This window comes from Cololabis saira, chromosome 1 (assembly GCF_033807715.1).
Source record: "Cololabis saira isolate AMF1-May2022 chromosome 1, fColSai1.1, whole genome shotgun sequence".
In the NCBI taxonomy this organism is placed as follows: Eukaryota; Metazoa; Chordata; class Actinopteri; order Beloniformes; family Belonidae; genus Cololabis; species Cololabis saira.
The window spans coordinates 20719000-20746595 of NC_084587.1; the positions used below are offsets into that span (position 1 = coordinate 20719000).

The window sequence follows — 27596 nt, forward strand, 5'->3', positions numbered from 1 at the left end:
CAGCCTTCTGTAAGCTTTAAATATCCACTGGGCTTACATCAAATACATCAAAACACAACAATAAAAAACAGTTTTCTGAACTTATCAATATGCCTCTGTCCTTCACAGGATAAGTAAAATGGATCACTGCAAAGACTCAAAATCTTAACAAGAATATTTGTCTTATTTTTAGTTAAAATGTCTCATTTTAGTAAAAAAAATCTCATTACACTTTAAACAAGACTCGTCACTGGAAAAAACCACAATTTTCACCTGTTTCAAGTAGATTTTCACTTAAAATAAGTAGAAAAATCTGCCAGTGGAACAAGATTTTTTTGCTTGTAATAAGAAGATAAATCTTGTCCCACTGGCAGATTTTTCTACTTATTTCAAGTGAAAATTTACTTGAAACAGGTAAAAATAGTCAAATAAGTTATTTTTCTGGTGTAATTTTTCTGGTGATGACTCTAAATGTTGAAATAGCAGTAAAACCACATTCATTGATGAAATAACATAAGGGATGGAAAGGAGGGATGGCAGTTTTACAGGGGGGATGATTTGGACTGTTTTTTATTTCTGGGGGGGATGCCATCCCCCCTCATCCCCCCTCAACTCCAGTACTGGTTTTAGATTGTATGAGGAGGCACTCACTGTGAACCAAATTTACCCAAGGGAAGTTCAAGGGTACAATACATAAATCTATCTATCTAGTGCAGTGCCCCCCTCCGGCCCCGCGGAGGCTGCTTCATCTAAACGGGGAGGGAAGTCGACGGGGACAAAGGAAGCGGAGCTCTGCTCGGACCGCTGGCGCGGATGTAGCAACAAAAAAGGCTGATTTATGGTTCCGCGTCACACCGACGCAGACCCTACGCCGTAGGCTACGCCGTACCCTACGGCGTAGTTGTGCGTCGATTTAACGCGTCCTGGTATGCGGCTCGGGCTGCTCGGTCCCTCCCTCCTCCTCCTCCGCCGCACAGCCGACGTCTCGTCTGTTTGTTGTGACCGTATTTGCAACGAACTATATTCGCATTTCAAGCGGAAACTACGGGGCTTTTTTTGAAGGTCGTATCGTGCAGAAATCGTCTGGTCGGAATGCCTCGAGAAAACACTTGAAGCGGCGGACGAGACGATGGCTTCCTCGGTGCGGATGATCAGCAAAGTTGGGGCGAGACTTTTGGGAAGAGTTCAGCCTCTCCGTTGCGCTTTCAGACACACTCGGCCGGTGACATTCCCTCACCTGCAGGTAAATGCTTTACTGCACACCGAGTCCTCTTTTGTTTTGTTTTGCAGCGAGTCAAGTTGTAGTCTGACATCGGAGGCGAAGCTCGTCAAAACTGTTTGCTGTGCGTGTTCACAAAATACAGAAGGACGTACTTCCCCCAACTGTTGAGGAATGTCTTTTTGGCACGTTTTTCCCTTGTATTATTATATTTATTATATTATTATTATTATTATTATTATTATTATTATTATTATTGTCCTCTTCATTCATGGCTCGTTGAATGTGTTTTAAATGTGTCCATCCTCTTGCCGATAAAATAGTTCCTCTTTAATTATTTTTTATTATTTATTATTTATTGTTTATTGTTGGCTTTGTCTCGAACACAACAAAACCCATCAAATTAAAAAAATCAAAATATAAAAAAAAAAGCAAAAACAATTTAACAGTCTCATCCAAAAATAAAACACACAGCAAAACAATGTGTTCGAGAGCGAACAGGAGGAAGCACAACGCTTATTTAGTCCTGTCCCTTCCTCACAATATCTTATCATATATGCCAGGGGTCTCCAACCCTGGTCCTGGATCCACCTATCCAGCATGTTTTAGGGGTCTCCCTGCATGAACACACCTGATTCTAATCAATGGTCGTCATTAACTTGTCAAGGTCTGGACAGTTCTGTTGTTGACACAGCTCCTTGTATCATGAGCCCCTTTCACACAGCCAGTTCGAGGCGGGAACGTTGCGCCTTTAAGCCGCCTCGCTGTTCTGTGTGAAAGTCACGGAGGCGGAATGGGGGGGCCAAGTGGCCCCACCAATAAGCCGGCAGCGGAGGTAGTCACAGAGCCGAAACGGGGTCTGTGTGAATGACACAGCCGGCATGCCGGCATGCCACTAGACGCTGACGCTGTCGTCACGCCTCTGATTGCGGAACGCCGGCATGCTGTGTGAATTTACAGACGGGAGCGGCGTTATGCCGGCGTTGTATGGTTCTGTGTGAACCAACAAAGGCGGCGTATTGGCAGGACTTCTTTACACCAATATTGCGGAATCTCTAGCCCCTTTCACACAGCCAGTTCGAGGCGGGAACGTTGCGCCTTTAAGCCGCCTCGCTGTTCTGTGTGAAAGTCACGGAGGCGGAATGGGGGGGCCAAGTGGCCCCACCAATAAGCCGGCAGCGGAGGTAGTCACAGAGCCGAAACGGGGTCTGTGTGAATGACACAGCCGGCATGCCGGCATGCCACTAGACGCTGACGCTGTCGTCACGCCTCTGATTGCGGAACGCCGGCATGCTGTGTGAATTTACAGACGGGAGCGGCGTTATGTCGGCGTTGTATGGTTCTGTGTGAACCAACAAAGGCGGCGTATTGGCAGGACTTCTTTACACCAATATTGCGGAATCTCTAGCCCCTTTCACACAGCCAGTTCGAGGCGGGAACGTTGCGCCTTTAAGCCGCCTCGCTGTTCTGTGTGAAAGTCACGGAGGCGGAATGGGGGGGCCAAGTGGCCCCACCAATAAGCCGGCAGCGGAGGTAGTCACAGAGCCGAAACGGGGTCTGTGTGAATGACACAGCCGGCATGCCGGCATGCCACTAGACGCTGACGCTGTCGTCACGCCTCTGATTGCGGAACGCCGGCATGCTGTGTGAATTTACAGACGGGAGCGGCGTTATGCCGGCGTTGTATGGTTCTGTGTGAACCAACAAAGGCGGCGTATTGGCAGGACTTCTTTACACCAATATTGCGGAATCTCTGTGTGAAAGGGGCTTCTGTGTGAAAGGGGCTTCTGTGTGAAAGGGGCTATGGTGTGCTGAAGCAGGGAAAGATCTAAAACATGCTGGATAGGTGCTCTCCAGGACCAGGGTTGGAGACCCCTGATATATGCCATATCAAAATAAAAATAAAAATAAAGAAAAGACAAAATAACAAAAAATAAATACAACACAAACAACCAATAAACAAGATCATGTTATAATTAAAGGGGACCTATTATGAAAAACACGTTTTTTCTTGCTTTAACATATATAAAGTGGTCTCAGCTCCAGAAGGAGGAAAGCAACCAAATTCTGCAGTGCCTGTACCGCCGCGTGGATGAGCCATCCAGTGTGATGTGACTTCTACGAGCCGTTCAGATTCTGCTCCTGTCGTGACGTCACGACAGGAGCAGAGATTGGCCTCTGATGCGTGAAACCACGCCCACATCTATAAAACCGTGTAACTGCATGCGAGCGTCCGACTATCGCGTCGCACTGCGTGACATTGGACGCTCTCTGTCCATCTCCCTCCAGCCAGCTGCCACTTTATTGAGGTTTTTGTAGTGAAATGAGGAGGTATCATAGAGATAACTTCTCATTTCATCTAACTCAGGGGTGTCCAAAGTTGGTCCTCGAGGGCCGCAATCCTGCATGTTTTAGTTGTTTCCCTGCATCAACACACCTGATTCTAATTAACGGTCGTCACCACCTTGTCATCAAAGTCTGGATAGTTCTGTTGATGACCAAGCTCCTTGTATCACAGTTTGATAAAAAAAAGGGAGACATCTAAAACATGCAGGACTGCGGCCCTCGAGGACCAACTTTGGACACCCCTGATCTAACTGGATCAGCCGTTCCCCATCTTTTACCGTTTCCTACAGCGCTTTCAACCGGCCTGCATCCGACAAATGTTCAGCTCAAAACGGCGCGCTGCGTCGCAGCGCTGCAGCCAGTTAGGACAGTCCAATAGAAAATAAACCAATGGAATGGATTTTGTCGCTGACGCTCACTCACATCGCATGCATGACACGGTGTAAAGGCTGATTTATGGTTCCGCGTTACACCAACGCAGAGCCTACGGCGTAGGGTACGCCGTAGGCTACGCTGTACCCTATGCCGTAGGGTCTGCGTCGATTTAACGCAGAACCAATAATTCAGGCTTAACTCCGCCGGCCGGAGCTTCCGCCATTTTTTCATAGCGGTGTATCACGTCATTCAGGCAGCCAATCAGCACAGTGCCTCATTATCATAGCCTCCTTGCCCGCTCAGAATCCCGCATAGAGAAGGAGGTTAGAAACGGTAAAGATAAAGACATGGCCCAGAGGCTGAATTTCTAATTTATATAGAAAAAACAATCAAAAGCTTGTTTTTAAGACATTCAAGGTCTGTTTAAAATAAGCATTAAATGCCATAATAGGTCCCCTTTAAACCGGTCTCCTACAATATCCTAAATTCAAAAATCCAATCTCCCAGTCACCTCTATGATGATCCATGACCAGCTATGAATGCAGACAGTTATATTTGTATCGTATATGATCCATCCCAAAAGGAACAAAATAACAATCAAAGAAATACATATGGAAGGCAAATTGAGTTCTTTAGAGGTCCCCATTTTTATACTTGTCAAGAATTGCTTTCTTGTATGTGTTTTTAATTGAAGCTGCTGTTTGGAGAGTTACACCATGGTGGGGCAGGGAAATAAACTTTCAAGAGATTTGCCTCCAACACCCCCCGTGGGTATCATTAGTAAAAACTTTGCAGCCTCTTTACCAAGAAAATCACACTCTCCATCACCCAAGTGTTCTTGTGGCTGGTCATTAAGCACTCAACCTTATGTAAAGTGTCATTCATCACTGAGCGTCATTTCCATCCCCTCATTAAGGTGCATGACAAATGACTTTATGCACATGCCACTGCATGTGCATGTGGTGCAAGATGAAAATGCTGCTCTACACTTGTCAGCATTCAGGATTGCCAGCAATACAAACAGAACTAGTTTCTCTTAAAAGAGCTTCAGTAACAGTTTGCATGCTTTGGGATGGTGGTTCATTGGTTTACCACGCAGCCACACAAATGACCTTCCAGGAAGAGGCGAGTCGAAGAAACCTTTCCTGCATACACAGCGTTTTGAGGTTTTCAAAGGAACATTTGGATGAGCATTATCTGTTTCAAAATCCAGAGGACTGCAGTTATAATATAACTTTTTAATGAAGTGAGCAAAGGGTTTCCTGAAAATGGTGACTCTTTAACTAATGAAGTCCTACTTTGGGCTTGTGTAGAAACCCTTGACAAGAGCAGGTGGAGGGAAGAATTACTTAAAACCATGCTAGAGATCACTTCAAAAGCTGAATACGGGTGAAAAATGATGCTTTCCGTAATAACCTATCTTCATGTGAGATCAGAATTGACCTAAAGTGGTATGTGCACTGGGCCTGGTGATGTAACGTGGTCGATGAGTGTATATACAGTTGTATGTATGAGCTGCAGCTGCATCAAGCTGAAAATACATCTTTTAATATCAATTTCACAAAACTGCCGTGGTCATCAAAAAGGCAGTCATGCAGATTCCAAGTGTAAGTGCAGGGAAATGCAATGGTAGTCTCCTTATTGAGCGATTACTGACATGCTCTGACGGATTGACTGGAAAACTTTCATGACTCACCCCTCTGTTTGCAAGAATGACTAAGAGTTGTTTCTATTTTTAGACTGAATCCTATACAGAGTTTGAAATGCGTTTTCCTCTTTTGATATTGCACACAAGCTCACAGCCTGGCACCCACCTCTATCAGTGTTGGTGCTGTGGAGGCCAGCAGAGTCCCTGCTGTAGCCTTTCCTCTCAAACACACGGGATTCATGCTGAAAGAGTATTTCTGAAGGTCTAGCTTCACCGCAGTGCATTATTATCATGCTTCAGCTGTAGGTTCAGCCTTTGTAACGAGAGAGCGGTTTACCAACAGGATACACTGGTCAGTTTTCAGAATCCACATAGAAATTAGTTTGTTTTTATGTTTTGTTTACTAGTGGGATGTAGTTTGGGTCTGATTTTAACTGAATCAGGTGTCAGCTCTATTGTCCCTGACAACATTCTTGTCACTTATCCATTTTGTACAATAAATAGCTTATAACCTGGGTTTTAATTAATCCATTGGTTTTTTTTAATGCCTCATGTGAAAGCTAAAACCCTCCCAAAGTATGTTTAATGTACTAAAATAAATTTGCTTCACTGAAAGATTGATAATTTAATGAACACAGACAGGTCAGATTTTGGCGAGACAAAAGTTGTTTCGCCTAGAGAGAGTAATGTGAAAATTGAACAAATAATCAACTTCAAATACAAAAATGTGTCGCATAACATCAGTGAATGAAGCAGTGGTGCTGTGAGATCCATATTTAATATCTTGTTTGACTTCCACGAGTTTCAAGGACTTCATCCATGCGGTTCGACAATGATTCATACAATTATTGATGAAGTCAATAAAGCAGTCTTGCATGTCTCCCAGAGTTGATCAAGATTCTTTGGTTTCGTCTTCCATGCTTCCTCTTCATTCCACCCCAGACATGCTCAATGATATTCATGTCTGGTGACTGGGTTGGCCAGTCTTGGAGCATCTTGATCTTCTCCTTGAGAAACGTTGATGTATAGATGGAAGTATGCGATGGAGCACCATCCTGCTGCAAAATTTGACCTCTTTTTTTAATGCTTGGGAATGTAAGATGTAGCTAATACTTCTTGATATTTTAAGCTATTGATATTGCCTTCCACCCTGAAATCACACACCCTGATTGATGGCACAAGCTGTTTAAAACTCAGATATATTGTTTGGGGCGCCTGGGTAGTTTTTCCGTTTATCCCCTCACTCTTACACAGAACTGCAAGCTGACTTTTAAAGTCCACAGGGGACTAAGTGCGCTAGTTTCTTCTTTAATTGATGCATTCACTTCAGCTGAAGCTTTCCAAGTCATACTCTTCTTAGTTTAAAGAGAAAACATTATCCCCGAACACACTTCTCTCCTTGTCATTGATCTATTAAACCAAAGCTGACGTTTTTGTCACAAAGACCTTTTCTTAGACATCAATGAGTGGCATATTGGCTGCAAACTGTGCAATTATGTACAGCGTTGGGGTTTTCTATTAAAGTGAATTGTCACTTTTATTTATTATCTCTTGAAAACGGCCTTGCTTTCAATAAATCGATAGAGGTGAAAAGTGCACTCAGGGAGTTACCTCTTTTCTTTCATTTGAGCAGTTTCTTGGGGGAGATGCGAATCCCTGTCCTATAAAATAATCAAAGCAAACAGTGTGCATGTTGTTCTTCACTCTACAAGACAAACTATATGTGACACCAACAGAATACATTATGCTTGGCATTTTCAGAAATGTATTTCATAGCGGTTTCACCGCAGAGGGTTTGATTGACATAAAGCAGAATGAGCAAAACACTGTTTGCGGATGGTTTAATAAAGGGGCAAGTCATGGTTATAGGGAGAACAGTAAATATGGGGCTGCTGCTACAATTATAAGACTGTGGCTTGACAGGATATATGACAGCTGACATTGGGTTATTTAAATATATAACTCAGTTGCCCTTGAGCGTGATGCGATAGAATTGTATACAATTGTAAAATGAATACACAGAGATTCAAAAGGAAAGAAAACATCCCCAAAAATCTACGTACAGCTACTCTCACTGCTTTAACAATTTTTTTTAAAGATTTAAAAAAATCTTTTCCAAATCCATATGTTCCAACACCCTGCTCACACAGCAGCAGGTCACAGTTAGTGTTTCTATCCCGAAAGATCATTCTGATGTGTGTTAGTGTACCACTAAACAAGTTACTTCATCGGCTAGCATATCTGTTTAGCCTCAGTTTGATTAGCATCGACTAATAAAAAGGCGAAGTTTCCACAATTCAGACGTCTCTTCATTCAAAGTCAGTGGTGTACATGTGAGCGAGGGGGTAAACGTCTTCAGTCTGCACAACATTTCTCTGTTTGGGCTTTTTTTTCTTCCTTTTTCTCATCAAAGAGAGGATATGGAATCAAAACAGAATAGAGATTGAACTGACGTGATCTCTTGATCACAGGAAATGTATTTGGCTGTCGAGCATGTTGATGCAACGCTCTGTTCTGTTTAGCTGTGTGCCATGATGACTCCAGTGCATCAAAATCTTTTTTAAGAGACCTGAAACATTCGCCTACAGCTAACAGTGTAACATGTTAAGTCTCTGGTCATCCAGTCTTCTAGATTTCATCCAAAACCTTTTTTTTTTTCCTTTTTGAGAAGATTTCGGAGAGAGTTCAGACTCTATGTGTTTTGCCTGTTGTCCACATACTTGTTTACACTGAAGTTGCATCTGAGTGCAAGAGATTTTGTGAGAATTTCAGCATTTGTAATTGAGACTGTGTGTGTGGTGGGGGTGGGGGCACCAGTGTCTGAGTTAAACAAAACTGTAACATTTGAAAATCTGTTAATATTTTAAAATCCCTCCAGTGTGGAGCAGCCTTGAGCTCAACAATCTAAACTATCAACTCCTATTTTGAAATAACAGATTGTTATATACGCATTTCTTATTTTAGACAGCAGTTATGGAGTCCCTTTGATAAATACATGTGTATATAGTGTAATTTAAGTAAATGCATTATTTGTAATTTATTTACCTGCTAATTTGTTAGCATTATAACATTCACTTAATGAAAACTCACATTTAATCATGATAGCCCTTCATAGCTAATTAGTATAGTTCAAGCAACATTATTGCTAATGCTAATATACAGATTTTACCTTCTTTTTTTTAAAGGCATTTCAAATCATTTCATTACTATGACACAACAGGCGCAGTCTTACAATTGCACTGTTAAACAATATATTACTATGCACCCGCTAAATAATTTATGGAGGATGATGTGCAAAAGTTTCTCAGGGAAAGTAGATGTCAGGTGAAAATGGCACCCGTTGGCCTCATCAGAACTGTCCGATGTCCTGACACTCACAAAAGATGCAGTTGGGAACTAAATTACACTTAAGTGTGTACATTCGAGCAAATCTAAACTGTCATAGGCACTTTATGACTGCAAGCATCACAGGTCCAGTCTCAGGCTTTCACCAGGAATTAACAATAGAGAGCAGTAATGCAAAAAAGGAAAATGTTGGCAATTCATTTCTTTTGGAAATGATCAATTGTACAGTTATATAGGAATTGTGAAGATCTGTAAAACTGTCCAGTTCAACCAACCAATTTTCTGCCAGCTACAGTAAATTGTTTGCCACATGTATGTTATGTGATGTAATACATCAACCAGAAAGAGCCCAACTCTGAAAGTGGACACACTATCGTAACTGCATCTGACATAGTTTGGTCAATAGATGGATTTCCTTCCTTAGATTGTATACTGAGACAAAGTTAGTCCAGTTAAATGGCAAAAAGCCAAGCTATTTAGACTTAACTGCGTATGTAAGCTTATTGAGTGTGTGTGTGTGTGTGTGTGTGTGTGTGTGTGTGTGTGTGTGTGTGTGTGTGTGTGTGTGTGTGTGTGTGTGTGTGTGTGTGTGTGTGTGTGTGTGTGTGTGTGTGTGTGTGTGTGTGTGTGTGTGTGTGTGTGTGTGTGTGTGTGTGTGTGTGTGTGTGTGTGTGTGTGTGTGTTTTAAAGGACAATGAAATCCTCCCGTTTAGCAGATAATGTCTTGGGCTGTCTCCTGCCTTTATTTTTTTATACTGTAAGCTTCTTCCTTTCTTTTTAACTATTTGGTGTTACTGACAGCATGTTGCAGTTATCTCTGGCCATGTTTTTCTGCAAACTCTTCAAATTTGTTTTTAAAACAAACTTTTGAAAAATGTCTGCTTTTATTTCTGGCACTTTCTGACATCTGGTATGATGAATAATTATGACAATAGCAGCTTTCTTAAAAGCACGTGCCAGGTCTAGACAGTTGCGAAAGAGGAGACATCGAGATAGTTGAGAAGGAGCTTCAAACAATTTCTTCCCCCCCGATCGTTACTGGAAATTGGAGATCACTGGCACATAAAATTGAAAGCTTGGAGTGCTTATGAAGACAAATCGATGCTGGTGGGATCGAGGACTGTGGCCTCGATTCCACTGCGTGGTTCAGTCTGGGCCAGTACAGTTCAGAAAGATTAGACTGGTACAGCCAATTCACTGGACATGATGGGTTTAGACCAAATGCATAACGTGGCGTTATACTAGTGCAAGGACAACAAATGTGATGCCGCACACAAGGTCATCAAGCAGGTTGTTTTTTTTTCAGTTTGACATTTGGTTCTTTGTATGAATAATACATCCCGCATTGTCTCGGAGAAGGTTGCAGGTGGCGAAGAGAAACACAGCCGAAGAGGGAAGAAAACTTGTGGCTGGGGTCTTGTTCCGGGAGGAGTTGTTTCGCGCTTGCTTTTGTCGTGAGCAGTGACGTTTTTCTCGCCGTCAATCAACAGATTGTATCATGTAGCGCCACCATAACCGTACCGTACCATTTTCCTATGGGGCCCAGAAATGGTGCAGTTTGGTTCAGTTGTTTGGGACCCTTTTATAATGGAAACGCACAAAATGGCGTACCAGCCCGGACCAAACCGAACCGCTCAGTGGAAACGAGGCTTATATGTTCCACCAAGACGTGTTTGTGGGAACATATTTTGCCCCTCTACCCAGCTTTCCTAGAGGCACACAGACTGCAAATGGAGCAGGAAGACTAAATGGAGGAATTGCAGTGGCAGATGGTGTAATGCTGAACATAAAACTGCTGCCTGTGAGTTCCTATCCATGTTTTCCTCCCAGACTTCACTTGGGTTACCTGCTGACGCTGCATGCGATGTCATCAGCTCAGTTGCTGCCAGGCGACAAACACAACCCCTCATTGCATTCGTGCAGATCTCTGCAGTTTTCAATACCACATCTCTCCCTGCTACACTTCTAACTTTCCATTCCTTTGTTTTCTACTTATCCAGTCTTGATTTATATTGCAAGGAGGTAATTTTCTTTTCGAGATTAACGAAGCATAATTCAATTCAGTTCATCAGTTTAGTGCTGGGGTGTGAATCTTAATGAAGAGTCGGAGGCATGCAGCCTGATATAGCCATCATACTTTATGAACAAGAAAGGCTTTGGCAGAAGTTAACAATGGGTGTTATAATTATGACTCCATCACAAGAGGGCTGTAATAAAAAAACTTGCTTAACAGCCCATCACATCTATCATACAGTGTGATAATCAGATAAAGGTCATGTGCTCATAGGCCAAAAGCAGCTGAGAAATGTCACATGTAGTTTCCTTTTCAGTCCCTATTGGTAACTTTTTCTTGGATTTCTGGGAAACTGCAGTTTAATCCTTAGCTAGATTGTTGCCAATAGCTTGATTTAGATGTGCATGTAACCACACTGACTATTTCTTTCTGTTCTCACTTTAGTATTTAGCTCCTTAACTGGTTGTTATACCACCATGTGAAGAGCTCTGTCTTTGTTTTGTTTTTTTCTTGAACAGGGACCGTACATATTAATGTAAATATGCATGGTTGTAGCTAGAGGCTAATTTCCACCATTCGTCCCTGCGGCAAATTAATGCCAGACACAGAACCAGACACCAGCAGACATACGAGACGAGACGATGACATCCATATCAACACAACACAACATTAAAAAAACATGACTGAGCTAGATAAAAAACATTAAGCAATATAAAAAACATTAAGCAATGTTGTCCGGCCAGCTTTACTAAAAGCTTTTCCACCAAGCCTTGGATAAATAAGATTTAGCTTTTCTGCTTTTTATTCTATTTAGTATACTATGAATTGTTCTTCCACTGATAGATGTTGCATATTCCAATTTAAATGTGCAATATTCTTTCATCCATTCATGTGCAATATTCTACACTCATTCATGTGCAATATTCTTTCACTCATTTATGTGCAATATTCTCTCATTCATTAATTTTCATAGTGTATATATATATTTATATTTCCTGTTTCTTATTTTTAATTTTTTTTTGCATAGTCTTTACATGTGTGCACTTTTATGGAGCTGCTGCCTAATCTCATTATATGATTATAATGACAATAAGGGCTTTCTATTCTATTCTATTCTAAATGCAGCACACCATCCTGCAGTGAGATCCCTCCCAGGGCTCTGTCTTTTCCTCATTTTCTAAACTAAATCAGATCACAAACTTTCTAAGAGAATGTATGTGGCTCAATGCAAACCATTTTAACGGTTAAAGGCTGACTTTTCTCAGTTGCATTGGCAACAGGATGGAGTTCAGCGTTTCCTCCAGGCAGCATTTGTTTTCCACTCGTGCAGTAAGTCATGACGGAGTATGAGCTTGTTTGATGGCGAAGAAATTTCCCTCCCTGTGAGTAATGATATGAAGCCCATGGCAGGAGTGGGTGGAGATTCGTTCAGGAGGTCTTGATGCAACAGACCATAGCTCACTTGTGACAGGGTTCATAATGGTCTGACCTGCTGATAGACGGCAGGGAAAATGAGGCTGCTTGTCACAGAGACCCGCTGCTTGAGAGGGAAACTGGCCTGCCCGTGGAGAGAGATTGCAGTTTCTCACATATTTTCAGTCTTTCCTAACTCTTTGCTTTTTTCTCTTTTTTTTTTTCCCTCTGTTGCAATCACTTAAATAAAAAATGTGCAGCTCATGGCGTAAATATGCCCTCAGCTGATTGTTGTTTAAAAGAGCAGTTGGAGGAAATAATTTGATAATGAGGAGCAGATGTTTAGATGTTGATCCCTGCAGTTTCAAGATGGCGGCAGAAATATGTGAAGGACAGAGGGATTAAGAAAACGCCACAAACTCAAGTTTGGCCTTTCCAGCAGAAGGAAAGTGAGTCATAATGTGTCATAGCAGCCCGACCAATAGGCGTGTTTGCATGTCACTTGCGTTCTTGTCATGTTTGAGCTTGTTCAGGCACCATTGTAATCTAGTGTGTTGTATCTGTGTCATGCAGACGATGGGTGTGTCTGCCTCTTGGAAAGGGATTAGGCTCTGTAAACATTATGAATAGTAGCAAAAGTGTAATTTACCTGTTTCTGTTTCTTGAGAAAAGACCAGCATACAGAGTGTTTCCTATTTCAGAGCCCTGATTCAGTCTCAAACCATCAGAATTGTGAGGAAAGAATAAGTTAAAGAGCTATATTGCTCCAAGTAGTGGTGGTTGTTCTTTTAAATCCACCCTTTTTTTCTCAGATCCGGGGAAAACTCAATTTTTCATTTTCAATCTTGGGAAAAAAATGCACAAATTTCACCTATTAGTCACAGATATTGATTTACACAGCCTGACGTTTTTCAGAATTGGAGGGGACATCCCCTTCAACCCTGCTTTGGTTGTACATTTTCCACTTTTCATGTGATTCAGCAGAATTCTATGAAATTACTCAAGTACCCACAATCCTGTGCTGTACAGTCATATGTAAAAGTTTGTTCTGCGCCTCTTTAAATCCTCTTATTTATTTATGTATTTATTTGTGTGCATGTGAAGGAAAAACATGATAGAAATCATCTGATCATAGTGGAGTCATGGGATGAAGCTGATGGAATCTCAGGTCAACAGCAACACCTTTTTCAACATGCTCTTATTCATTTCATAAAATTGTAGCTAAAAGGGGAAAATAAATATGTGGGCAATATAATATGTGGGCAATATAAAGGTATTTCAGACTGTAAGCTGGAGTATAAGGCAAGTTGCTGCTAATCATCAGGCTTTAATGAATGGATCGTCAGCCGGTGTGCAGATTCCTATAGGACCAGACATCTTGGAAGGTTGCTGGTCTGGAGCATTTGGGTGTATGTTGACACAATGCTAAGAGGGAAAGACATATTGAATTGTTTTTACAAAAAAATGAGTTGCGACTGCCCATCCACTTTGACAGCATAATTTAAAAAGTCAAAACAAGTTTCTGTGAAAGGGTTGCTAAGAGAGAGACTGTTTAGTCTGAAAAGAACCTGGAAGCACGATGGAGTTTTGCAAAATAGGATCTGAACATATCACAAGATTTCAGGAACAATGTCCCAGGGGCAAATGAGATCATAGTGAAGTCGGATAGCCTTAATACCCATTGTCATATCTGGTGAAAACCACACTCAGCATTTCAGCAGACAGATGTCAAACGCAGCAGTGGAGGGGTGATGATTTGGGGGTAATTTTGTGGGTACACCTTGCAGCCACAGAAAAGATCTGTGCTTGACTGTTTTAGAGGGAAATTAGTCCATCTGTCCAACAGCTAAAGCTTAGTTGAAAATGGGTCACCCAGCAGGACAATGATCAGCAAATATGCATCAGAATAGCAGAAAAATAAAAGAAAGGTTTTGGAAAGGCAGAGTCAAAATCCAGACCTCAGTAGTGGGCCCTCACGAGAGCTGTGTATAAGTGAATAACCAAAAATCTCACTGAACTGATGCAATGTTGAAAGGAAGAATGGGCCAAAATTTCAGAGAGATATGATTTTTAATGTCTTAACATAGAAATGACTTGAGTTTTCTCTGGCTTACACTTGGTTAGCGTGTCAGCTGAATTAAGCATGTAGTAGATATGTTACAGTTGGGTACAGTTTTGCTTATCGTGTTATTCGTCATTGCAGTATTTCTGGCCACCTTGGCAGCACAGCCTTGGTTTTTGATTCAGACTAAATTAATTCAAATACATTCAAAATATATGCAGCCTTGTGAGGTTTGGGACTCACAGTACTAGTATGTATTCTTTTTCTACAAGATTTACAGTTGCACTCTTCCTATTAGTTTAGTTACTTTACATTTTTATTTTCTGAATTGAAATAACTTCATTGGTTTTTCAGAAAGTTTTTTTTTTGACAGAATGCCAAGAAAATGAGTGAAATCTGAGTAACTGAATGTTTTTCATTTCAGCATGCTGACCCATTTCTATAGTCAGACTTCAACAGTACTTTCACTGTGCTTCCTGCTTTGCATATATTTGCTTGTATTCAAAGTAATAAAGAGGAAAACATGTCGGGGGGTCTACGACTGGAGGGTGTGAGCACAAAAACAGAAATACAGTACAGTCTACCACAAATAACCTTGCCTTACAGGCAAAGCGTTGCTTATTTATTAACTTTTTTGTTATTGTATTATGTAAGGACCTTTGTGGTTGCTGCTCTTTGGTGGGAAAATTGAATGTGTGAGTATTTATTTAAAGCAGTAATGAGAGCAAAGCTTTGGAATGAAAAATGAACTTTTATTTGACACTGAGCTCCCAGGCTGCATTTGTCCCAGTAATTGCTTCCTGTTGAATTAAAATGGGATGGGTAACATCTGAACAGGCCAAACACACTACTCAGAAGCAGCAGACATGCACGCACACAAATACAGAGCTCATTTACTACAGAGAAACCGCAGTCTGATGTGACTTTAAAGCTTAGTTAATGGATCGGCACTTTTAAATAGTAACAGCACATCGATGCACGGGGCCTAAATATTGCTGACATTGCTCTTGTGTTAAACTATTTCTTGACATTAACTGTTTGGCCATAAGAGTAGTAGTCTGTGTAATGTATTTCCAAGCACTAGCTTCACGGTACGTGTAGACACTAAGTGCCCTGATGATCAGTCGGAACAAAATCACTCATATGGCAGTGGGGGTGGAATATAAAAGATCTTTTGTTTAATTTAACATACTGGCAATATATTTGCTCCCCGATGTTATCTCTGAGTAGTCACAAGGCGAATTAATTCTGTGTCTGGTTATGTATTACTGCAGTACAGATTGCAGCAACGTGATGACACAGTAAGAGTGTAACAATTTGCCAACTGTCTGCTTTTCTATCAAAGCAGCTCTTTTTGAATTATTACAGTATGGGTTCAATGTGACTAGGAATTATGATTCAAAGGATTTGTTTTCTTTCCACTTTCTCTATTTGGATACATTTTAGAGCACAGTTCTTTTTTAGAACCAGTGAGATGAAGTAATGGTTTGTAATTCATATTAGCCAGAAAAGTTAGGTTCTACCAGATGTTTTTTACTGGATTTCCTAGAAAATTTAGCGCCACAATAAAGTTGTCACTTAGGCTTTATCATATCTATTATGGCTTAAATGCATGGAGCCCTTAAAAGATTTCTCATATCTTTAGTAGCTACTATTACTATGTTTGAGTACATTTGTTTTGCTGGCATGTTGTTGCATATTCTGCACAGGCTGCAGCTTCGTCTTGGTAGAAAAAGTCCTTTTTATTCATCTTTCTGTACACTTGCAAGGGTACGATGACTTTGGATTGTCTGCGGGACCGTATCCACACGACCAGTGAAGTCCAAAGGCCAATTTTTGAGTCTGGTCACAGGCTTAAAATAGCAATTTATGTTGACACAGGTTGATGCCAAGTCCTAACATTTATTGCCATTTTTCTGCAAAAGCATATTCTGATCAGTCGAAATTGCTCTGGTATACATTGATGAAAGTTTACTCACCTTACAATCTAATAATAGACCTAAGGCTCCTTTTTAATGACTCTTATTATGATCACATTTAGCATAGTTTGACAGTCTTACATATGAGCTGACTCCCCACAGTAAAATCAGGAGTGTGTGATTTGAAGATAAAGTTGCACAATTTTGGCCTCAGCAGGTGCAAACATTTCGTGAGAGAAAAGTATGCATTTAAATTGGAAGGGAAACAGCCAATGCATAACAAGTGCAGACAGGGAAGTGCACTGGCTGACTACAACCTGGAACATTTCCTTTAGATGCTTCATCCATTACCGGGACTACAGGAGGCACTTGTGAATGTGAATTATTATCGATGGACATGATGGGACTCCATTAAGTATTTAACAGACCCCTTTAGAGTAATAAAAGCTTTATGCACCAGTGAGAAGGAGCTAGTTCAGACCTTTTTAATATCAGATTGAGTATGACATTGATAGGAAGAGCAACACATATCAAAGACAGTGAATTGAAATAGAGATTATATAAATCAAAAAGTATATTTGGAGAGATTGAAACAAGAAACTCTGCTGAAGTGGATTGTTGGCAGACTGTAAGTGTGCCAGTTTTCAAGTAATGTTTACTCTCCAATGTATGCTGACAGGACAGTTTACCAAGGGAGGGGTGTGTGTAGTAACGCCAAGAACAAACTGTCTAAGCTCCCTTTCTTCTTTTCTTTTTCTTTCTACTCAGGTTCATCACAGACAGCAACCTCTTGGGAACTACCAAGCTCTTTTCTACAGTACACTTGCTCCCTCCAGTGGTAATATACCGCCATTACATCCACTTCTTTCTTTTTTACAAAACTACAGCATGTCACATCTCTCCACAATTTATTACTTTAAATATATTCCTTTTGGCTATAATGTACTTTTAATTTTGCATTCTGTTAATGCGCACAGTAGCTGTAAAAATGCACATTTTGGTTGTTTTTCTTCTTCTTCAGACTTGTCTTTGAAGTACAAACACAGCCGTCTGGTTCTGGAGGTGCCGCTGCCGTCCAGAGATGAGAAGTGTCTGTTCTTCCTCAGGCCCATGTCGATGAGCGTGGGAGACCTGATCGCCGATCTGCAGAGAGAGGACTCTGGAGCCGCCGTTTCTGTTTTCTCTAAAGGTGTGACTGTGGAAATGCAACTCATGCTTGAGTACTTTGTTTTGTTTGTATGTTTATGCATCGCTGAGCACCATCAGAAAGCAGTTTAGCAGGATGCCTCAGGAGCATTTTGTAAATGGTTCACTCGCTTTCTGCTGTAAGATTACTTAAAAATCTTGAACGTCTTGTTTAAGATTGTGACTGGTTTGAAACTGGTTTGGAAACTTGAGGATGTCTTTCTCTTTAAAAGTCCCGAAGGCTTTAACATCATCGTTAATGGTTTAAAACTGTGCTTTCACTTTCAAACTGTGGAGTACTTACAGTGCCTATTTGTATTACAAAGGCCATTAGTGGTTTCTAAATCTTTTTAAAATGAAGTTAAACCGTTTGACCTGTCGGCACAGGTCATGGCTTTACATCTGAATTCAATAAACGGTACATCTAATTGATTCGGTTGAATGGAAATGTAAGTGGTCTTGTGTAACAGAGCCGTGGAACTGGCTCCTTATCTCCTCAGGAAACGACCTGAGGCTACCTAATTTCCCTGACTGGTTTTTCATCTGGGAATTTTCCAAACGTTCAGCGCTGAGATCACCATGTGTACCGATGCCACGTTATGTTGACCGCTCTGCCGCCAAGCAAGCAAAACCGTGTGTTGCAAATTTTAACAATGTTCTGAACTCTGTCTTCGAGGGGAAGAAAACTGGAATATTTGATTCATTGTGAAAGTGGAGTTTGTTTGTGATTCCAAATTGAAGCAGTTGTGAGGTTCATCTGAGCTGGACTGAGATTAGTCAGTCGACACTTTTGCCAGACTTTTGCAGACGGCTTCTGAAAGCAAAAACAGCTGATCTTTTGCTTCTTAACTTGTATACACCTGGAGATTGTCATTCATGTTCGGCTGAGCTGTGTGCACATGTGTTGTTCCCTGGAGTAAATGAGGCAAAAACTTACTTACCACACCTTCAGAACAGTGATGATATTTTGAGCTGAGATTGTTGATTGAATGCAGCTTTCATTTAGGGAGAAGTTTAACTTGCTCTCATGTGAAGAAACATTTTTATTATTTTGTGTAAATTGTGGTGAATCAGGTTGGCGTAAAGACATATTTGAATGGAAGAAGTCTCTCTTGTTTTCCCTATGAGTACCATTTAAACATAATAAATAAGAATTGTTGGACTTTCCCAATTCTTGTGAATAAGGGGATTTCATTGTGTTTCTGGTTTACCTGGTCTGTCTGTGTGTAAACTTGTGTTTTTAATTTAAGCCTGAAAATGTTAGATGAAATCAATTAAAGCATTAAAACTGTACTTTTGCTCTGCCAGATGGAGAACGTGTTGCCAACAACACACTCATAGATGCCCTGCTGGACAAGGAGTTCCACCTCATCATCAATGATACAGTTTATAACATATCCTGTCCTGAAAAGGGTAAAAGGAAAACATGATTCTCCTTCACAACTCTTAATCCTGCTTATAAATGTTGGCTATTATCTGTAGAGGTATGGCTCCTCCTCTCGTTTATAATGCCTCTCCTCTCGTCCTCAACCTTGCTGTGCCCCAGAGTTTACTACCAGCGAGCATGCCAGAGAACTGGATGACATGAAACATGTTGTACACCTGATGCACACAGCACTCCACCTGCCGGAACACCACCTGCTGCAAGAGAGGCAGCTGCTGGAGAAGCTGGACAACCTCAAACAAGAGTTGTCCCCTCTGGAGACGGTAGGAGACGAGTCTGAACACGTGTATGACATCCAGTGTTGTGCTAGTTACTGAAAAATAGTAACTAGTTACCGTTACTAGTTACTTCATTAAAAAGTAACTCAGTTAGTAACTCAGTTACTTAGACCAAAAAGTAATGCGTTACTATGAAAAGTAACTTTTTAGTTACTTTAGATAAAAACATTATTTGAAATGCTCCCATTTAATGCCCCTCTAGCCTTCATTTCAGCATGGTACTGTATGGATTTGCATTATGCATCGTGTTCTGCATTCTGATTGGCTAAAGACAGTCTCCCCGCTTCTTCACTTCCTGTGTCAATAACGTTGGTTGCTTAGCAACAAGCTGAGAACGGCCAATGAGCTTCAGCAGCAGCTGAAGAACAGGAGCCTTTGATGAATCGTTCATTACAGTCTCAAATATAACCAATGGTGGCATGTCGGTTTATAAGAATCTTTTTGCCCAGAAGAAAAAAGAGCGACAAAACGACCCATAACAATTTTCTTCTCTCGAAAAAACACACCTGCACCGCGGGCTTTAGAAGACAAAGACGCTACAGAGTCGGGATGCAGCAGCTCAGAAGAGCAGTGAAATACGTGTGAGGCGGTGCTGATCTCCGCAATTTGAAGCCTTCTATAATAATTGTAAAAAGAATTTCACTTATCACGGGTTCTTTTTGGAATGTAACCCCTGCGAAAAACCAAAGATTACTGTGATGACAATGTTGCGAAACTGACAGTCATGTTTTTGAATGCACACACACTACGTTTCCTCTGGTCTCCGCGTGTGGGGAAAAAAAGTTTCACTGTAGCCAGAAATAACGGAGTAATGCACCGTATGGTAACGGTAATTGCGTTACTGAATTTAAAAAGTAATGCGTTAGATTATTAGTTACCGCAAAACTAACGGCGTTAATAAATAACGCGTTAGTCCCAACACTGATGACATCAAACAGGTTTTTCTTCTTTGTTCCACCTGCCTCACACTCCTCTGCTGTTTCCCTTCAGATGAAGGCCCAGCTGTCCCAGACAGCAGAATTCCACACGTCCAGGGCCCTCTGGACCGGCATGGCCATGCTGTCCGTGCAAGGTGGAGCCCTGGCCTGGCTCACCTGGTGGGTCTACTCGTGGGACGTCATGGAGCCCGTCACCTACTTCATCACCTACGGGACCAGCATGGGAATATTTGCCTATTATGTCCTAACAAAACAGGCAAGAACCCTTTTGTTTTCTGTTTGTGGACATTGCAGATCAGACAAAGATGCTACTGACTCTTCGGCTCAAATGTACCATTCACAGCATTTTAGTTGTGAGTGAGATTCTTCTCAAGGAGGGTCCTTCTCCAAACCTTTTGGCATTAGAATTCAGGAATGTGTTGAAGTGGAACCAGTTTTACTGGGTAAAAGCCAGTTTCCTGACAGGACAAATCCATAATCAGCCCTAGACTAAAGCTTAAAAACTTAAAAAAAATACATTCATAAGGTTATTAACTGAAAACGTAGAAGCTGTTATAGTAGAAGATACAGTTCCATGATAGAAGCTGTTAATGGTTTGAACTTCTGTGATTACAAGCCGAGACCTTTCTCTGGCCCGTCTACACTTTAAAAACAATTGGACAAAAACCTGTTTTTATTTTCTCTAGCTTGTCTGCCGTTTAGTTTCATAGCTTTCATTATGCAGCATACAGAAATGACTGCAGGGAACAAAGTGAGCGCTTTTTATTTCCTGAATGTTTGATTTTTACCAGGCGGTTGGACCTAAAGTTGATCCATGCAGAATGAACCATATTTCTTGTTTTTTTCCCCGTAGGATTATATATATCCAGAGGCTAAAGACAGACAGTTCCTGCGTTACTTTCACAAAGGGGCCGGGAAGAAGAAATTCAGTGTTGAAAGATACAACGAACTGAGGGATGAACTGGCTCAGGTTCGCCCATCAGTCTGTTTTACCTCACATTACAGTTGTAGAAGTAAACGTGCATTATTATTTATATCTTAACGCACTGCTTTCCTAAAAAATCCTATTTAACGAATGGTTCCTGTCTGTTTCTGATGTGTCAGGTGGAGGACGACCTGAAACGTCTGCGATACCCAACTCAGCTTCAGCTACCGCTTGAACAGATCCACCCAAAGCCATAAACAGAGTGGGGACAAACGCTCAACGTTCACTCAGTCTAACCCTTTCATTTTGATAATGGCACACTTTTAACCTGGAATCCACACCACTGTGTTATTTACAATCTTGGTAATGGTGCCAAATTGAAAATGTGTCAGTTGTTAGACAAAACAAAAATGGAAATACAGTATACGTTTGAATCCCTTGTCTGTGCAATTGAAGGCTGTTATTGGACAACACAGTGTATGGTTAAATAAGTCAGATGCTTGATTTGTAAACAATTTCAGAACAAATAAAGGAAGTAAACACTCTTTGCCATAAAAAGGATGTTTTTTATTTAATTATTTTCATCTAAAATTTGAGAGCAAACCAGTTACCAAAGTATGACACAAACTCCTAAGACTTTGATTACAAAAATACAGGACCTGCATGTACATTGATAGCTTAATTTATCTTGACACAGATGGAAGTGATTTTGGTCCAAACTACAGCTTTTAAGAAGAAAGGAAAAGAAAAAAACCAAGACACCCTGAGGTCCTTTCACACAAATGTTTGTTGTAATTTTAGGTGCAAATGTGCATTTTCAAATGTACTGAACAGCACATACATGAATTCCCTTTTCTTTTAAGGAGCAAGCTACAAGCAAGAGTCACAGTGTCGTTTATGAACTACATGTAATGGATCCCTGGTGTTTACAATGAGAAAGAAGAGAGCAAAACTCTGTAAACATAAATGCTCAAAGCACCCTTTTGTGGTTGTCATGCCACTGCATGCCCTGCAAGATTAGTGTGAATATGATTATCTGGCTCAAAGACGAGCCCGCAACAAAAACCAAAAGAAGAAAAAGGAAAGAAATAAAAATCCCTGTTTCATCAGTGGAAGGCTTCTCTGTACGGCGCCAGTGCAAATGGGAAGTCTGGCTATCCTCTTGGCTCATTAGGAAAAACTAAGATGTGTCGTTTTCTGTTACCATAGTCATTTAAACTGAATAAACAATGTTGTCCCTAATAGTTTTACAGCAAAAGCAATTTCTTAAAAGTGCAAAATGTTTTATGATCCACGGGGGCTAGACAACAACAAGAAAAAGCCACTAAAATAACTGAAGTACAGTAGTTTTGGCTTTTGTGGAGCACAAGTTATACACTACAGTACGTGGTGATGCATGATATAAAGATTTTGTGGAAAGACTGGAGAATTACACAGAATACTGATGTGCAGTTACTGTATCCCGTAGGCAGTTAAGTGGGACCCGTCTGTGTTGGCAGCATCAACAGCGTTACTGCCCCGTTACTTTTAAATCGGGTGATAATGTGTTACATCGCGGTAGCAGCACTGAGGGAAGTTTAAGTTTACCGTTTCAAAGCATGTGACTTCCTTGGGTACCAATCTTTCATTAACATGTACGGCGAAGGCACGTCAGAAACGCCCACTGCTGTGTGAGCGACACGGTGAGGCGTTGGATACCTGCCATTTGTGTAAAAAAAAATATTAGATGTGGAGCCAACCCATTAAAATGATTTGTAGTGAACTTCATTACAGAAAATAAATCTTCATTATTGCTTAAATGTGATTGACTTATCCAAAATCAAAACTAAGTGAATTTTGCCTCTTCAAATGATGCAAGGAATTGAGAGAAAACTAAAAGATTCTGAACAGAAAATGATTGAAGGTTCTTCCAGTAATTTAAAAAACATTTTCTCACTGAAAATGTGATGGATGTCAATGAGAGGATATTTAAGTGCTAATGTAAATCAAAATGTTCATTGCTGGTAGACAGAAAAGAAGAGAGCCATTTGTTCTGCTCAGTTGGTGGTTACTCTTTGGGAGTTGGTATAAAATCATCTCGTGGAACCGCCTGAGGACCGACGGTGTTACTTCTTTGACCGGAAGTAGAGTTTCTTGGTGAGCATTGAAGCGAAACACGGCACCTGCTTCTTCCCAATAGCACGAGGGTCCGAGCAGTTCCCGACGCTCCTCATCGACACCTTTCTGTTGACCAGCGTGAGCAACTCTGTGAACTCGAGGGAATCCCCGTGCTTCTGAAACATCGCACACAAATCCTGGATGTACCAGGAGCCGTTGATGGTCTCGCGGTGGGAATAGTAACCTTTAAAACAAAAAGGACAGATGCTAATGTTTATCTGGCTGTTACGTAAGGGTTCATAGATAATTGTACAGTCAAACTACGAGTGCCATACGTGTTTAAGGCTGCGTCCCAATTGTCCCCCTCGCCCTCATTTTCTTCACTACCCCTAACTTTTGCGCGTTCCCGTTTGGGTAGTGGTGTCCCAATTCCTCTTTTCACCTAGTGGGAGTGGGCATAACGAGGGCGAGGGGCTGAGAATATCCCCTTCAAATCGAGGGTTTTCTCATGCTGACTTCGCGAGCGAGGGGCTATGAAAATTTCCCAGAATGCTACGTAAACTACGCCGTAGGCTCTGCGTCGATTTGACTCGCCGACCGAAGGCAAACAGGCAGACTCGTCTCAGACTGTGACCGAGGGAGCAAGCATTTTTTTGTGAGAAATAGAGAGAAATAATCCTGTGACTCGTCAGATTTGTTTTGGATGTTTCTGATATAATAGTTTTCATAAACAACAAAGTAATCCAGCTGTTATCTGAGTAATTTACACACTTTCAGATAAAGTTGCCGAAGATCACGCCAGAATAAAGGGATTTATGGTTCCGCGTTACACCAACGCAGAGCTTACGGCGTAGGTTACGTAACCTTCGCCGTAAGCCCAGCGTCGATGTACGCGGCGACGCGCGCCGTACGCCGTACCCTACGCCGTACCCTACGCCGTAGGCTCTGCGTCGATTTAACACGGACCCAAACTCCGGAGCCGGCAGACAGAAATTTCGGAGCAAATTTCTTAACAGGCGTAGCTACAACTGTTAGATTTCATCTATTAAACCAACATCTTCCTAAATGAAGGATAAATTCAGCCAGCGTAATTCTCAACAGAGCTGCAGGTTTCTCTCCCGGGACGACGGAGCAGCTTGACCCGGCGATCACGTCTGTTCTCGGGCTGTGAGCTGCTGCTGCTCCCCGGGGCCGGTGGCTCTTCTCATCTCCGAAAACATCGAGTCAAATTTCTTAACAGGCGTTATTTGGATAAACTTAGCCCAGGTTGGGGATCTTAAAGGTTACTTTTGAGCCTGAAAAAATATTAAAACTTAATAAAGTGCCATATAAACAGCGCTACAGATGAAATTAAAACAGCTTTTGGCTCTCAGCTTCCTGATCAGGGTAGGGATGAAAACGAGGGAGAGTAGGAGAAATGGGACAGGCACCTGGGCCAAGTGCCCTAGATCTCAAGTGCCCTGAAATCTCCCCCTTCTTTTTTAGGGGGTAGGGAAGAAAAGAAGGGCGAGTGGAGAAAAGAAGGGCGAGTGAAGGGGAATTGGGATTGGGCCTTAGTTAGTATTCATGGTCCAGTTGTTGGTCTGACTCTACCACCCTTCACAGTAGCCCAAGAAAATGACACCGACGACTCTTAGAAGACCTGAAGAACTCACCCTCAGCCACCGAATAGCACATGATGAAATCAGCTCCTGCAGGGAGGGTGTGCACGGCGCTGGAGTCCACCACCACCTCGTTTGTCTCGCTGTCCACTGCGTCGCAGGCGTACACCGGATCATCGTGTTTGTCCCCACGGCAAGCCTGCAAGCACACGTAGCTACATTCATTTCCTTGTTTTTCTTTTTGTAAACTTTTGGTTTTAACTAAAAACAATTAACGCCGCTTTCATATGGACTTGACTGTATTTTGTATGCGCCTACCTGTATTATAAAGATCTTTGGTTTTCCTGCAAGGCTCTTGCACTTGTCTCCTTTGAACATGGATTGGATATGTTGGATGTCGATCTTGCCGTCGTGGGCGTAAACATGATCTTTCTCGCCATGGCTCAGGAAAACGAGCAGAAAGCAGTCAGCATCCGAATGGTCGTCCTCAGCAGCTGGTGGGATGTCAGATGTTTATTGAGCCACATTACAAGCCAAAGCCAATTAATCATTTGAGACTCATAAGGGATCATGCACACGAGTACCTTCAGAGATTTTATTTAGAACGTCCTCCTGCTTGAGGTTATCGTGACATCGGACATCAAAATTTAGCTCCCGCAGTCTAAACGAAAAGCATGAATAGATTCAGCAAGAGTGGAAATACATGAGGAAGCAGTAAACAACAGATCTTAATGTTACACAAGAGCTGAACAAGTGCAGTCATGTTCTCCAGCAGGCAGTAATTGAGGGTTCCCTCCTCCAGCAGCTGGCAGAAAGGTGATACCTTTTCTCCAAGTTGTAGCGGTCAGCATTGGTTCCACTTCTGATGCCTAACCCCAGGCGCCAGAAGAATTGCTCCTGATTGAAGACGAGGGCAAGGCCTCGCCGCTTGTGGCCCATCCTGTACTCCTCTGCAGGATCCAAAGCTACCGAGCTGATTCAGAACAAAGAAAATTAAGAAAAAAACAAAAGGTCACACAAATGTTGTTATTAAGTGTGTTTTGGACCAAAGGGAAGTAAGAAGTTCCATAAAAAAACTTTTTCTTTACCTTGTGAGGAAATAATCCGTCTCGGTTAAGTTCTGGGTGTAAGCTGCTAGAAGAAAACACAATATTTGTCAGATCTAAAATGTGTCTTTGTGTGACATGCAAATGTGTCAACACTCCACCACCTCAAGAAGCTTGGTCTCAACAACAGGATATAGAGCTTTTTATTATTATTTGTATACACTTAGTGTTCATTTTGAGTGCTGTCATTCTTAAATTTAATGACACAGAAATAACACGGTACTACACATCAATGCATTTCAGGTTCAAATTACAAAGAATCAAAGAGTCAAAGTTTTATCTTGATCTATTGATAGAGATTGATTGAGACTAGAGCAGACTCTAGACCTGACTTTATTGTAGTAGACTGTAATAACGCACCGGGACACATTCAGTACTCGAGTTGAGGGGGGATGAGGGGGGATGGCATCCCCCCCTGAGTAAAAACGGTCCAAATCATCCCCCCTGTAAAACTGCCATTCCCCCTTTCCATCCCTTTCATCAATGAATGTGGTTTTACTGCTATTTCAACATTTAGAGTCATCACCAGAAAAATAACTTATTTGACAATTTTCACCTGTTTCAAGTACATTTTCACTTGAAATAAGTAGGAAAATCTGCCAGTGGGACAAGATTTATCTTCTTATTACAAGCAAAAAAATCAGGTGAAAATTGTTATTTTTTCCAGTGATGAGTCTTGTTTTAAGTGTAATGAGATTTTTTTTTTACTAAAATGAGACATTTTAACCAGAAATTGGACAAATATTCTTGTTAAGATTTTGGGTTTTTGCAGTGATCCATTTTACTTATCCTGTGAAGGACAGAGTCATATTGATAAGTTCAGAAAACTGTTTTTTATTGTTGTATTTTGATGTATTTGATGTAAGCCCAGTGGATATTTAAAGCTTACAGAAGGCTGCATTTAACTGCTATAACTGTCATTCCTGCAGTACTTCTGCAGGTGTTTTGGTCAGTGCTATTATTTGTAATATATTATATTATTTGTAATCAGCACAAATTATCTGTCCCCATGTGATAAAATCCACCATCCCCCTTGATGTTTTTTTACAACTTGAGTACTGGACACATTCATGCAGAAAACGTCAGCTTATATATCTAATCAGGCCACTTTATAACGCCATAAAAACACTAGAGGGTTTGTTTCATTTTTGTTTTAATGCACGCAAACCCTGCACTCGTCTGTGTGAGTTTACTCACCCGCACTGTCGGTGGCTGGGCTGCTGTCTTTGGCAACATTTCCTGTAAAGTTGAGAGAAAAAACAACCCAGTCTGAAATCGTGCCATTATTAAACTTGCCTCAAATAAGGAATGTATTGCGGAATATACTAGTAAAGACGTGACAGCCCAAGTTCACTGACCATAAAAAGCCTACTATGGGAAAGTAACTTCAGGCTGCATTCATTTTTCTAATTTCAAATGCTGTCGAGTTTCAAACGCCTGAGTTTTAAATCCGTTTGAGATTTCGAGAGAATATGTGCAGCTGTTACCTCCACAGGTGTCCTCTTTCTTCTTAGACATGTTCATTTACTGTCCTCGCCCAGTCCTACTCTGAAAAATTAATGTGTTCGTGGAGAAAAAAAAACAAGCAAAAACCCAGCTCATATAGACAGGTTGTAGCCCCGCCCCCTCTGCAACGTCATTGGGTCATTAGATTTTGGAGAGCGCCATTGGTTCACAGACCTGTCAGTCAAACGGTAGGTGG

The 27596-nt window shown here is 41.4% G+C and overlaps 2 protein-coding genes across 3 annotated transcripts; one reads left to right on the forward strand and one right to left on the reverse strand.

Moving 5' to 3' along the window:
• Positions 1-913: 913 nt before the first annotated feature.
• On the forward strand, positions 914-21648 carry LOC133440371 (calcium uniporter protein, mitochondrial-like). Its single transcript, XM_061717621.1, has 8 exons — positions 914-1222; positions 17089-17158; positions 17342-17509; positions 18814-18918; positions 19052-19212; positions 20218-20421; positions 21019-21135; positions 21270-21648. The coding sequence occupies exons 1-8, from the start codon at positions 1109-1111 to the stop codon at positions 21345-21347; spliced, it is 1017 nt and encodes a 338-aa protein (XP_061573605.1). The 5' UTR covers positions 914-1108; the 3' UTR covers positions 21348-21648.
• On the reverse strand, positions 21636-27517 carry LOC133440382 (caspase-6-like). Of its 2 annotated transcripts, none has more exons than XM_061717641.1 (8): positions 27382-27517; positions 27092-27133; positions 25877-25919; positions 25612-25761; positions 25373-25449; positions 25107-25282; positions 24843-24987; positions 21636-23431 (listed from the first exon to the last, which is right to left on the reverse strand). In XM_061717641.1, exons 1-8 carry the CDS (start codon positions 27416-27418, stop codon positions 23196-23198), a joined length of 906 nt encoding a protein of 301 aa, XP_061573625.1. In that variant the 5' UTR covers positions 27419-27517; the 3' UTR covers positions 21636-23195. The 2 variants fall into 2 exon arrangements, with proteins under 2 accessions (XP_061573625.1, XP_061573615.1); XM_061717631.1 differs by having other exon boundaries at positions 25877-25922.
• Positions 27518-27596: the final 79 nt, after the last annotated feature.

Coding starts and splice junctions, on each gene's coding strand:
- LOC133440371 (XM_061717621.1), top strand. CDS start 1,109: ATGGCTTCCTCGGTGCGGATGATCAGCAAAGTTGGGGCGAGACTTTTG. Junction 17,159..17,341: donor TACACTTGCTCCCTCCAGTG/GTAATATACCGC, acceptor CTTCTTCTTCAG/ACTTGTCTTTGAAGTACAAA. Junction 19,213..20,217: donor AGTTGTCCCCTCTGGAGACG/GTAGGAGACGAG, acceptor GTTTCCCTTCAG/ATGAAGGCCCAGCTGTCCCA.
- LOC133440382 (XM_061717631.1), bottom strand. CDS start 27,418: ATGAACATGTCTAAGAAGAAAGAGGACACCTGTGGAG. Junction 25,923..27,091: donor CCCAGCCACCGACAGTGCGG/GTGAGTAAACTC, acceptor GTTTTCTTCTAG/CAGCTTACACCCAGAACTTA. Junction 23,432..24,842: donor GTGCTATTCGGTGGCTGAGG/GTGAGTTCTTCA, acceptor TTTGTTTTAAAG/GTTACTATTCCCACCGCGAG.